This window comes from Pholcus phalangioides, unplaced genomic scaffold (genome assembly GCF_987345545.1).
Source record: "Pholcus phalangioides strain wild (caught in Gottingen) unplaced genomic scaffold, Ppha-v1.0 ptg000039l_1, whole genome shotgun sequence".
NCBI lineage: Eukaryota > Metazoa > Arthropoda > Arachnida > Araneae > Pholcidae > Pholcus > Pholcus phalangioides.
In genome coordinates this window covers 13,479,176-13,492,769 of record NW_028301625.1, presented here as the reverse complement: position 1 = coordinate 13,492,769, position 13,594 = coordinate 13,479,176, and the positions used below count along the sequence as shown (strand labels likewise).

The 13,594-nt window shown below is 35.1% G+C and overlaps 1 protein-coding gene across 4 annotated transcripts in view; it reads right to left on the bottom strand.

Annotated features, from left to right (window-relative positions):
* The window catches only part of LOC149065606 (twitchin-like), an 834,903-nt gene that overhangs the window by 724,663 nt on the left and 96,646 nt on the right, over positions 1-13,594 (bottom strand). For all 4 annotated transcript variants that reach the window (XM_089253452.1, XM_089253454.1, XM_089253453.1 and 1 more), the window contains 3 exons: positions 13,231-13,243; positions 10,674-10,884; positions 5,526-5,616 (listed from right to left, as the gene is read on the bottom strand). In XM_089253452.1, the coding sequence (XP_089109578.1) occupies positions 5,526-5,616; positions 10,674-10,884; positions 13,231-13,243 (315 nt within the window). The remainder of the gene's footprint in view (positions 1-5,525; positions 5,617-10,673; positions 10,885-13,230; positions 13,244-13,594) is intronic.

Below are 13,594 nucleotides of genomic sequence, written 5' to 3'. Positions count from 1 at the left end.
AATAGGTTTATGTACCCAACTGCTTTGTTACGCAAACTGTTGTTTCACCTATACACAAAATGTGCACCGTAATTTTGAATGATGAATGTTAGTTATTGTGCAAGACCATGAATTAGTAAATACAAATATTTTTTTTTCAACTAGGCAGAAGTTTTTAATGACTGCTCTTCTTGTAGAACCCTCAAAGTAAGCAAATGAAAAATTACTAAACCACCAAATGGTCCACATACACCCTGCCCCCAAATAACCTTAAGAACAATACAATTTCTGCTTTGGCAGAATAATTAATTGCAATCTACTACATTTGTATTATTTGGCATTATGTCTATGATTTGCTTCTCAATTAAAATCAATTATACAAATTTTGTTGATAGGATTTTGTTAAAAAAAGTAGACAAAGTAGGACAAAGTGGGACATTTTACCAAAAAGCATGAAAAGTAGGATGAGTGGGAGCCTTGCATTTGACAAAATGAGCCATGCTGCACTGTTTTCTTACATCAGTTGTTCCCAAACTGTGAATAGCAACCACCTAGGGGGGTTTGGGTTAATAAAATAGAGGGTCTTAATGAAAGGGGGAACGCAAGTAAATTAACAAAAAAAAAAAAAAACCAGAATTTTGTTTCAAATTTTTAAAAACTTTTAAAGTTGATTTAAATACAATGCCCCATAGAAACTGGATCCTAAGGACTCAAGAAACACAAGCCTTCCCCCACCCCCAACAAAAAAGCAAAAAAGCATAAAGTGGATACAGGTTGTTTCCTTAACAAGGTGAGGGACTAATGCCCACCTTTTGCTCTTATGCCTACGCCAGTAATTTTTTTAATGGGGGGAGCGATCGTCTTCATTGCTCTCACCCCTGTATCCCCACTCATGGCTTCAACCAACTTTGCAAAATTGCCTAAGCCCTCAGGTTATCGTGAATATTCAATGCAATCCATTCCTGCATAAGCCCTTGCAAGTCGTATATACGGACGTCTGGCAACCCTAGACCCCCACCCGTCATCAATGTTTTTTGTCATATTGGAGTTTCTTCGCTACATATGACAAAACTTTCCGAAGCCAGCTCCGTACGCCCACCTGCGCTTGTTGAAAATGCGTTCTGTGAATGCAAAACTACTGAACACACTATTGATCAATATTAAACTGTGTGCACAACAGCAGCGTTGTGCTGCGATGCATAGCAATAGTGGGCTCAAAACAGAGCAAAAGATCACTAGACCACTGGATGGAGCAAGATGTGAGTGTTAAGCAGCTTGTTCAGTCAGTTCAACGTCGGTTGGCGATAACTGTTGAAATTGACAGTTTGCTGTCGGAATCTATGCGCATCGCCAGACAGGGATGTGCAACTCTGCGCTGAGCCAAGACAGCTGGAGAAGACAAAAATGAAACACGGATAGACAGGGATGTGCACGAATAAGCCCATTTCTTTACTGATTGCATTAGCGTGCACAGGCAAAACGTATTGGCGAAGATAAAATAAAAAATAGAAGAAACGTTTCTTATATACGAGAGCCGAAACCATCATTCAAGGGCACAAACATAGTCCAGTCAATTTTCCAATTGGGAGGGGAGCACAGTAGAGGGCTGATCCCCAGCTCGGGGACTCTAAATGAGATAATTCTCATTTTTGTTTTTCACACTATAAATTCACTACATGGGGCCGGTGAAAAATTTGGCCTGAGCCCACCAAAGATCTCAGCTTAGGGGGGGGGGCCCTACTGCAAGATGTGGGGCTACTAGACCAGTGTTTCTCAATCTTTGGAATCCTGCAGCATGGCTGATTTCTTTTTCTTGATTGGAAGGCCTGGGCATACAAAAGATTAATGGGAAATAAATGGGTAAAAATGAAGCAATAAATCACTCATGTCCCAATTTGGCAGATGACAGGGCCCAGCGGTTGAGGAACACTGCACTAGACCAACCAAGGGCCCTTTCGAAGGATGGATTTCACATATTTCTTTTCCTATTCACATTTTTTGAAGTCGAATATTAGATGCTTCTTATTTGCTTTATCGTCATGCTTAAGTGTCCATCTACATCAGGCATCTTCAATCCGTTGTTAACGAGCACCATGGTGCTTCCCGAAGCACCCAGAAAGCTTGATGCTCATGTTCGATTTGGTGCACGCGAACAATTGATCAACATTTCATTCAAACACCTAGTGCAAATTACATTCAATTATTAAATTCATCCGGATTTCATGCATTTGTATGTCAAACATGACATAAGAGCGCTCTTGATGATGGGTACAGGCAGTACTCACGACTGGAAAAAGGTTAAAGACCTCTTGTCTAGATCACAAGATTGTTACCGCATTCCAATGGTTCTTTATCAGCTGCCTCCCTTACGTAATTCATGGCTCATCGGTGGCTTCCTAAGAAGTTTGGCAGTTTTTCACCATATAAAATAACCACTTTAAAGCATAGGTTTTATGTGCACAAATCCATATTTTGAGCTCGCCACGATGCTCCTAGGAGCCCTGGTGCACACTTTTAGAAGCACTGTGGTACTCTTTTAAATTCAGCCTAAAAGTTATGTCGCAACACAATTTAGAGTCTGATGTCGGCCTTCCCTTGAACTCTCGTTCTCTTGCATGTGTATACTGTACGATTTCGTCATTCGCTATAGCTAGTCGGTACAGATTGACGCAATCAAAATAAATAAATAAATGGATGATAATTTTGACACAGGGGGAAAAAATTGGTGCCCTTTCACCTTTCCCCTCGACAAGGATGGTGCTGACAGGGCTGCAGCTCCAAGGCCTGGGACAATCACCATCATTGTTTTTTTATGCTATAAATTTATTACAGAGGGTCCCCTCAGTGAAAACTCTGGCTTGTGGACCTGCCAAAGATTCAACAGCCCTGCTGCCCGATGTGGGGGGAAGATCATGTCCTTTCTACGGAAAACCAATATTGTTCCCAAGAGAATTCCATACTGCCGTTGTCTATTACAGTACCCCTCCTCCTCTAGGAATTATCACGTGATCCTGAGAACACTGCTTTAGGGGGAATATTACAGATGTTTCAACATCTGTAATGTAAGAAAGAAATGTACTTTTTTGTTCATCCAGTCTAAATAGCTTTTTTGCTGCAAACATATAATGTCTGCCCCAATGTAGGGTGGCTACATATTGGCATTGTTCTTTTCTGTTGCTACTCACCCATCCATCACTCCGGGGCAAAAAAAAGAATGAATAGAACCTGGGAGAGAAGAAAGAAATATTGAATGCCACAGCTTCTCCAAAGCCTAGATTTTAGGGAAAAAATCGAAAAAAAAAAAAGCTCTGAAGAATCAAAAAAATCTGTGACCTTCGCTCAAATTTTGTGACTTTTTTGGGACTTCTGTGATCTTTTTCTCATTCCGTGACTTTTCTGGGACTTAGTGACTTTCCTGTGATGGTAGACTGTAATATTAGTTGTAGGCTTCAAACGACATTCTGATTTGCTACTCTCGAAAAAAAAAAATTTCTCCTCTAACTACTATTTCATGTCACGAGACCTTAAGGACCGGTAGTTTGTGGTTTCTCTCTACTACCGGTAGTTGAAGTGGTGAACTTAATTTCGGTCCCCCGACTAGTAGTTGGACTGCAGAGATTGTTTACCCCCCAGGTTAGGAGAGATCTCTTGTGAATGCTGGTAGATGGCAACACAAATGACAAAAGTATGTTTTATGACAGATATGTTTGATCATCTGATCATTTTTGTCTTATTATGGTAATTTCCTGTAAACAAGAGGAATTGACCTACAATTTATTTCAAATGGCAGAATCTGACTTTATTTATGTCCGAGAGGTTGGGCACTAACTCTTTGGGGGAGGGGGGCATTAATGCTGTAACAACATGCTCTATGATTATTTTGCTGCTGTTTCTCTAGTACAGAGGTTTTCAACCCTTTTTTAGTTGGGAGCACAGCCTGTACCCATCATCAAAAGGAGAGCACCCTTATGGCAAGTTTGACATATGAATGCATGAAAAATCAGAATGATTTGATCGTTGAATACAATTTGTTCAAAGTGTTTGATAGGGACGTTGATTAAGTGCTCATAAGCATGAAATCGGACATGGGCATAGAGCATTATGGGTGTTTTTGCGATTAACTGGGTGAAGATGCTTGCTGTAGTACCTACACATTTGTATCTACCGCAATTTTTTGAGGTTTTTGAAAGGTTGGCAGGGCAGGGCCCTAGGAATATTGTGTATTTTTGTATTTTGTATAGTGATTTCATGCGGGATTAGATAATTCTGAGTGTATATGTATATAAAATGTATTTGACAGGTTTTTTCTCCCAGAGTAGTGCATTGTTAGGAAAACAGGGTCTTTCTGTTGGCCGGGGGGAATATAATGTATACATAGCCCCCCCCCCCCCCCCCAGCATAAAAGTCTGAAGTCGTCATCACTTAAAAACATAAATGTTTACGTTTATTGTTTTTCGTTGGCAATCTGCAGCTGTGGTCATGTGGCGACGATCGAGGCCAATCGTGATGTTGCCGGCTTATGATCATGATACATAAATTAAATTACCTTGAAGCAGATTGGGTTGTCCAGACACATGTAGCAGGGAGTTTCCTCTTTAAATACCGGCTGTATGCTGTCATGATCGTTCTCTTTTCTCCACAACTATTAATCCAACTACTTCTTGTTTTATGCTTTGCTACTTGGGTAGCTTAAACTGATCGGTTGAGGTCATTAAACAAAAAGTCATGCTCCAACTTGAATAATTTGTTCTCTAGTTCCCGGCTGGTATGGTGAAAATGATTTTATCATGAAATGTTTTTATAATGAAAGTCTAATAAATCTTTACGAGTTTTACAGCACTGGTGTAATGACTAGCTGCCTGCTCTGGGTGACGAAACCCTGAATGGATTATCGGTGAAAAGGTCTACTTATGCTGACTTAGACATCCAGTTATATTATCCATTTTACAACATTGACCTGGCTTATTTTTGAGGACTTTCTCATCTGTGATCTCTGAGAGATCTTTGCTTGGTGTTGGCTGCTGATGACTCAGCTTGGGCTCTGGGACTCTGTTGTTCAATTGATTCTACTGGCGTGGATGGATCTGCACCGTGTTCGCCCTGGTCTATGACTGGAAAGGAGATGTTCAGCAGAACATAGACTTCCAATGGTGAGATCCACCCACATCTACTAAAATGAATTTTTGAAGCGACAACTTAAATGTAAAATTGATCTTCACAAAAAAAATTGAAAGTTAACTTGTTAATGTAATATCACAAAATCAACTAATGTAATAAAGTAATCAGTGTGAAAAAACTTGTTTTCATTTCTTGCTTGTTGTCTGCTTTAACTGGATATTTCGAACCAGGCATGTAACTCTCAAAGGATGTTACCAAGGCACAATCAGGTATCAATTTCGTGACACTTCCGAACATCTTTTGGGTGCAGCCCAGGGTACATGACAAGTATCTCATCATCCCTGGGTCCCCCATGATCAGTATGTTATGCAAACATAGTTGTAAATTCATGTTTAAAAAAGTTTATAGGAAGTTTGTTACTCACTGACCTTGAAAATTTAGAGCAATATTAGCATTGCTTTCTCCTAAATCATTGACAGCATTACATCTATAGCTTCCTCCATCTTCAGCCACAGGATCCTAAACATATAAAAAAGCAAAATCAATATAGTTATTCATATATATACTTCCATCATATGAATCAGTTATTAAATGCTTTTAATTATAAATGCTTCTCCTGAAATAATGTACAATTTCTGAACATTTTAAACTCACACAAGCAATAATAAATGCACAAACAGAATCATAAATCTATACATGGCTTGATTAATTTTAAATATTGTTAGAGTACATTGGCGTACACAAAGGGAGAGTTTTGGGGTTCTAACCCCCCAAGTCGAAATTATAGTGTTATTTTGCCGAAAAAACTTAAACCCCCCAGAGAAAATTCTGTGTATGCCTATGTTAGAGTAATTTAATCAAAAGGATTGAAGGAAAAAAAAACATCCATATGAAATCCAACACCTAATCTGTTGCCAGGGGTGGTTCGCGAAAAATTTCTCACAGTGTGCGCCATCCTTTCATCACCCCTCTAGTATATGAGGGAACCAGAAAAATACCAACAAATCTAACAGATTTATGTATGCCACATTTAATATTGTAGAAGATGACAAAGGGCTAAAAGCTTTTACTGACTTACCTTTTATTGTAAGCAAACAAATACACACACACATTACACAGATACTGGACAATAATACACGAAAAGGAATACAAAAGAAAAAGAAAAAGACACACACACACACATATAAGGAATATACACTATGTAGCCCACCCCAAGGGACACTAAGTCCTTCCAGGAAGCCAAAAAGAAATTGTATTACATTTTTTTTGCCACCATTGTGAGCCCCGCCAAGTGTAATTATAGAAAAAAAAACATAAGAAATTTAAGACATGATGCATAACAGTTCAATGTACAATGACAATCCATATTTAGTGAAATTTAAACAAGGTGATGTGAGTATATATTCTGGGTACAACATTAATACACATAAAAATAAAAAAAATTGTTAATTTTATATTTATCTAGCTTTTTTATGGACAGTTTCAGAACATTGAGAAGACACCAACGAATAAGGCAAATACACGGAAAATAAAAGTCCTAATGCATTTCAACACCAATGGGTGCTGTCTTCAGAGGAAAATTTAACCACTAGTCACGCTGACCGAGTTTCCCACTTGGGTTGAATACCAAATCTTAATGCTCGGTTGCTCAGCGGAAGAAGTACGTCTGTTCACTTCAAACGTCGTGGTCAGAATGAAGCTGTGAGCCTGCATGAGATACTAATGCAGCGTCCTGATTGGACACTTGCGAAATAGTGCTATCCAATTGGTCTATTTGAATTTTCTTGTAATTCCCGCTCGAAATGAATTTAAGCCATGGTGTTGCGATCGGGGGTGTAGATTTATTATCGTTAACTAGTGTATTTTTGAAGGCCTGCATATATGTGCTTTCGTAAAAATCTAAATCAACTGTGGACTTTTATTTTTCATGTATTTGCGTTATTCATTGGTGTCTTCTCAATATTCTTGGGCAAAGTTGATCCTTCTAAGTTTCAGAACATGTCATTATAATTTTGAATGCTTTTTGCATATATGAAAATCTCATATTTGTCGTTAGTATTATTAGTAGTTGGTTTTTTTGACTGAAATGAATTCATAAGTTAGGAGCAGTAAATGAGAAACACTTTTGAAAGAGATGCTTTTGTTTTCTTCACTTCAAAATCATGTTTGAATCTCGCTGCTGTTCTATTTGTGTTTCTCTGAAGCAAATTTTTATTTTTCGTTGCAAAGTTTATCGTTCTGTAAATATATAATTATCTGATGTATAGCTAGTGTGTGACAGTTAATTTTCCTATCGTTTCCAGTATAGGCCTGTGTTAGCATATTTCTTACCTTGTTATATGTGTTACTTAGTTGCATGATATTACAATGGTATGCTCCACCCCACGCACACAAACCATAAGCTATAATTGAAAAAACCAACGCGTAAAAGACATGTTTCTAAAAATCCTCCCTTATCAAATATTTGAGCTTGTATAAAAGAGCTGTGTAAAATCGAATTTTTTTGTTATTTTATCGCAATGATTATTCCATTTCAAGTCATCCTGTATTGTTACCCCTAAGTATTCGTATTCATGCACTCTTTGGACTCATCTTTCCTTACCTCTTAATATATTGACACATTTATATTTGTTTGTTTATCTAAGTTCCCTGCTACATGCAATGCAATGAAAACTAGTATTTCTCCACAATAAATGGTTAATAGTGGAATTGGTGAAGAGCATATTATTGTGCTAGAGACACAGCAGCAGAGAAGAAGTTAGGTAAACTGACTCTACACACTTGACATCCAATGCAATGATGAATAAAGTTCACCAACATATAGGTAGACTATTTTGTCCATTTGAAGTCACTAAAACACCTGCATCATTTTTAAACCCAAATTCATTATCAGAAAACTTCTCCAAAAACCTTTTATTCAATTTGAAAATTTTTTTGTGTGTGAACAAATGTAAATTTTTTATTTGAAATATGTATTAATTTTTTTCTTTTGGAGAACAAATGCAAAATTTTTTATTTGAATTTTTGTTTTTTAGTGAATAAATGCAAAATTTCTAAATTAATTTTTTTTTTATGATATTTACGTATCCCTAAAGGGGTAGAGTGTACCTAAATTCCCAGTCTTAAAATTGGCTATATCCTTCACACAGTTACGTACAGGTACATAAATTTGAAGATGCATTTTTATCTATGGGGTATAGTTGGATTTATGTTTAAGATGTATCCATAGATATACCACTGACTTTTATCTACACCATATACCTTTTGAAATATTGGCATTTAAAATTTAATTCGTTTTTGTGATGATAAAGCAATAAGACTACTTTGTTGTAACAACTGATACCCTAATTTCTGCGATCACATAACATCTATTTGACTGCCACCTTCATAGATTGGCAATTTCTCCACAGAGCCCCAAGTGGCTGTCTTAGAGAGGTTTCACTGTATGAAATGGAACAGGACTATTAACTCCTTACCAAACATGCAATATTCATGATGTCCAAACTGGATTGGGGAAAGAGAAATATTAGTGTTTTTTGTCTACGACCCATCTACTCAATCATTAATTGTGTGATCGATTGATTTTTTACATTATGTCAAAATGCAATTATGTAACAGTTATTAAATTTAATAAATGATAGTTTTTAAATTAAAATTATTATTTTTTTTTTTTACACAAAATCACCATTCTCTAACTTTTTCATTGACACAGTGGAACTTCAGTTCATGCGTGATTTGCAAGATGAGAACATTTTGTAATTTTTCTACTCAAAATTTCATGTGATCACAACTGAACCTATCATTTTTCACTTTCACCCACACACATACTATGGGATTGTGGGGTAATATTCTTCCACATGGTCTCCATGCCAAACGGATCAAACCTTACCTTCTGAGTTTTGGAAAAAACATTTCCACATCCTGTGCTGCCTGAAGATCATTAATGGCACAAAGAGGGCCCTCAATTTCGGGCGGAGAAAACTGTAGGCTGACGCTATCATTGAATGTGACTTTGAGGGGTGACTGTATATTTATTATACTATTGTTATACTATTATTTAGTTCATTAATAGGAGCCACCAGTTGTGGAAGAGATTCAGTGTTTGTAGAGGATCTTGGGATTGCAGGTGAATGAGGAAAATATCCAAGAACTATTACAGGAACGTGGTCAAGAGTTGACCACACTTGACCACAGACAGAGTAAACTAATGGATCTCCAACACCATAACAGCAAAAGCTTATGGACAAGATATCATCTGAGAAAGAAGGAAATGAAGAGGAATCCCTCACTTCAAATGAGATTAGAGAGATGTGTAAAATGTGGGAAGCCATGAAAAATTTTGTAGAAAAGAACCCAAATAATGTTGTACCAGTGCAAGGAATGAATCTGTCTAACAACAATGTAATTTCCCATTTCAGGAAATCCTGAAAAATAGGCAAAAGCAAGTGTTACTGGATAGGTTCCTTGCTAAAGTCATACAAACATAAAAAAAATTGCAGTGAACTAGCAGATAACAAAGAGTTTATAAGTGGTTCTAAAGACTAGTCTTTCCCTCTCTCGTTGTTTGAGTAAGTTAATTTGTTAAACATTATTGTATTATACTTTACGACATTATTGTATTATACTTTACGACATTATTGTATTATACTTTACGACATTATTGTATTATACTTTACGACATTATTGTATTATACTTTACGACATTATTGTATTATACTTTACGACATTATTGTATTATACTTTACGACATTATTGTATTATACTTTACGACATTATTGTATTATACTTTACGACATTATTGTATTATACTTTACGACATTATTGTATTGTTTATCATATTATTGTATTGCATATTTATTATACTATTCTTGTGTTGTATTATTAATTAAATATGGCTTTTATCAGTTGTTTTCATGTGAATGAATAACTGTGGAACAAATCATGTTAGCTTCCATTATTTCTTATGGAAAATTTTGTTTCGATATATGAATGATTTGGATCACAAGCAGGTTCATGGAACGAATTATGCTCGTACACCAAAGTTCCACTGTATAATGAAAATAATAAAACAGTAAAAAAAATTCCAAATTTTTGGTGAATTTTTTTGAAATGAATGTTCAAGATAGGGGGCTAAAGACTAGAAATTAAATACTTAACTGATATAAATACAAGGCCACAACAGGCAAAATGCCCAATAACATGCCCAACTAGTTTATCCTCTTATTTGAGATATAATTACAGAAGTTCACCTGTTTATTATTTTTAAATTTATTGTCACAAATTGAACAAAGAATGTTGTTTTTAATCATTTTTAAACAACATTTGCAAACATTATAATAAAAAAACATTTATAATAATGTATAATAAAAAATATTCATTATATGATCAAAAATATTCATTATATGATCAAAAATATTCATTATATGATCAAAAATATTCATTATATGATCAAAAATATTCATTATATGATCAAAAATATTCATTATATATATAATAAAACTTTCATTATAATTTATAACTCAAAGATAAAATATATTCTGCATTTCATTCTAATTTAAGTAATAAAAAAAACTTACTTTGATTTCTAATGAAAGCAAGTATGTATCTGATCCTAAATCTTTCTTCATAATTTTATGGCGCTTTCCATCTTTAATATGTTTACTTCCATGATACCACACTATTTCTGGGAATGGGCTTGCCTCAAGGACACATTCTAAAATGAGTGAATCCCCTTCTTGTCTAATCGTAGGCTTTTTAGGAAATCTAGGTGTCTTTCCCGATGGAATCCTGTGTTCAAGTAGAAAATTGATATTCATATTTAAAATTTAAAAAAAAGAAAGAAAAGAACTAAACTGAACTAGTAATACCTTTCATGTTTTTATAAACTTCTTTCAATCAAAACTCCACACACATACAGTTAAGCTGACATGCTCATCGAATACCCAGAATTTTGGATGAGATAAAGCAAATTTCTAAATTCATTTTTGTATTAGTCAGCTGTTGAAACTTTTGTATGATCAGCAGAGAGTGATATTATGTCCAGATAAGATGCTATCAGGTGACAGTGTCAGCAATTGTGATCTTTGGCCTGACTGTCAATGGTGTCATCCTGCTCAGCACACACAAGCTCTAAGGAGAGAGGTTCATTGCCTTTGCAGCATAGGGGTCTAGCGCGCTCATCCGGTAAGAGAGAGGGCGTGGGTTTGATCCCCCCAAAAGCAGTTGAATTTTCTGTTCTGACTTCGTCTTCGCATCAGCCAGCTGTTGAAACCTTCGCAATCAGTGGAGAGTGGCATCATCTTCGAATAAAACATATATTTAAGATTTAATTTCAAGCACAAAAAAAGGGAAATTTTGTCCTTTAGATCAGAATTTATAAGAATGGAGGTCTGTTAAATACAGAGATGGATTATTGTACATGCGCTATCCACTCTTATCGTTTTCTAATAACTAATTGACAAGTGACTGGTTTTAGAGAAAAGTGAAAAGTCTTCTAATTACAAAAAAAAGGAAAAAAAATTTCAAATTTTGTCACCCATCATCCCTGCAGCCAAAAAATTTTGTTTCTGAAAAATTAATACTACCCATAATAAAAATGTGTTCTATTACTCATTGCAATGGTTGATGTTTTTTAGTTATCGCTCAACGCCAAGTTTTATACAAACTTGGAAAGTTATATAAAAATACAATGAAGAAAGACATAAAGGAAAAAAATTACATACCCATTTTTACTCAGAAGAAATTGACATTAAAAGGCGACACTGCGAGAAAAAATGTTTGATCAACCCTGTTGTGGAAAAAAAGTGGCCAATTACAGAATCTAAAATGGAAAATCTAATATTTTGTATCTCCACTTTTTTGATAGGGATGATGGCTTTCATTTTTAAGGCTCAGAAGCAATGAATTGTTTGCAGTACATTGGTGGAATTTCTTCTCAGCTGTCTCTAATAGCTTCTTTCAGTTTCAAGACCCTATTTGGTTTTTTGGAGTCTACCTTCTTCAACTGGTACCAAACATTCTTGATTGGGTTTATATCTGGACTGTTAGCAGGCCAGTCCATTGTTGCAATGTAAGCATTTCTTATATACTCTCTTGATTAATTTTTATTTTACTGTGATGGCAAAATGCATTTTCATTGAATATTAAAACCATCTGTGAACACTAGAAATCAAAAACTTTTTAAGAATATATCTGTTTTCCCCCCCAAAGGCAGTTGAATTTTCTTTCCTGAATTCATCTTCGCATAAGCCAACTGTTGAAACCTTCATATGTTTTATTACTATGTTTTTCAAATATTAATGGCTGCATCCAGATGATAGTTCAACAAGATTTTATAAGAAGTAGTTGTTTGGAAATGAAATGATTGCATTGGCAAATGAAAATGTGTCAGAAGACATACAAAAGTCAGGGTGCTGTAAAATATGTAAAGATATACCATCAAGTCTGGCATCTATAATTTTGCTGCTGCACATAAAAAGATGAAAACCATGACTTCAACTGATGGGAATGATATCTTTTCAGAAATTGATAAAAAAATTTTAAGATACAGAATCTGGAAACAATATCAAATTTTTAAAGCTTTCAATTTTCACAACAGGCCAAAAGGACATGAAAGATGATATTGGTGAAGGTGACATCAAACAAAAGTTATATCAGAGATTCCCAGATGACTAGCTGCAGCACTTCAAATTACTGTGAGATAAGTAATAATGTGTCACACAAGATATTCTGTAAATAAAACCAATCAAACATAGTAATAGGGCTGTTATTTCCAACCAGTGAGTTACTGCACTGTTTGGGTGCAACAGAGTGTCTGCAACAAATTATTTAAAATACTAATCTCAGTTTCACAGGTACAACAAATGTAAAAAGTTTGGGAATTCCTATGCTGGAGAAAAAAGAGTGATCTAGGTTAACAAATTCCAAGCCAAAAAAGATAGCAGAAAGTGTTTTATGAAGCTAGGGAAAAGAAAGATATGTTGCCGAAGAGGAATTGGTTCCAACACATGACAAGTGTTTTCAACCATCCAAGCAAGAGTCTGTATAAGCAGCTCTTCTGTACACCAACTAATATAAATTAATACAAAAGGTTTTGATAAATAAACATTTGAAACAAATAAAAACTATACTTACTGTGGTTGATTATCTGAAAAAAAGAAAAGAAAAAACAGTTAAGAGTGAACTTCATCAAAAATTACTAAAATAGAATTTTAAAATTTCCAATACAAAAAATTCAATGTTTGATTACTTATCTTTTTTTATTTCATACCATATACAATTCACAGAATTATACATATTCAAAGGCTGTAACTGAAAAACTACACAACAAGGTGGCTCAAAAAATAAATAAAAGAAAAGAAATAGTCCATAAAATAAATTTATGTCAATTATTTATAAGGTACAACAACCCAAAATTGAAGCAATTATAATGATGAAATTAAAAAACAACTTTGACAAAAATAAACTGCAATGCCTTAGAAAAATATGGTTTTCACAA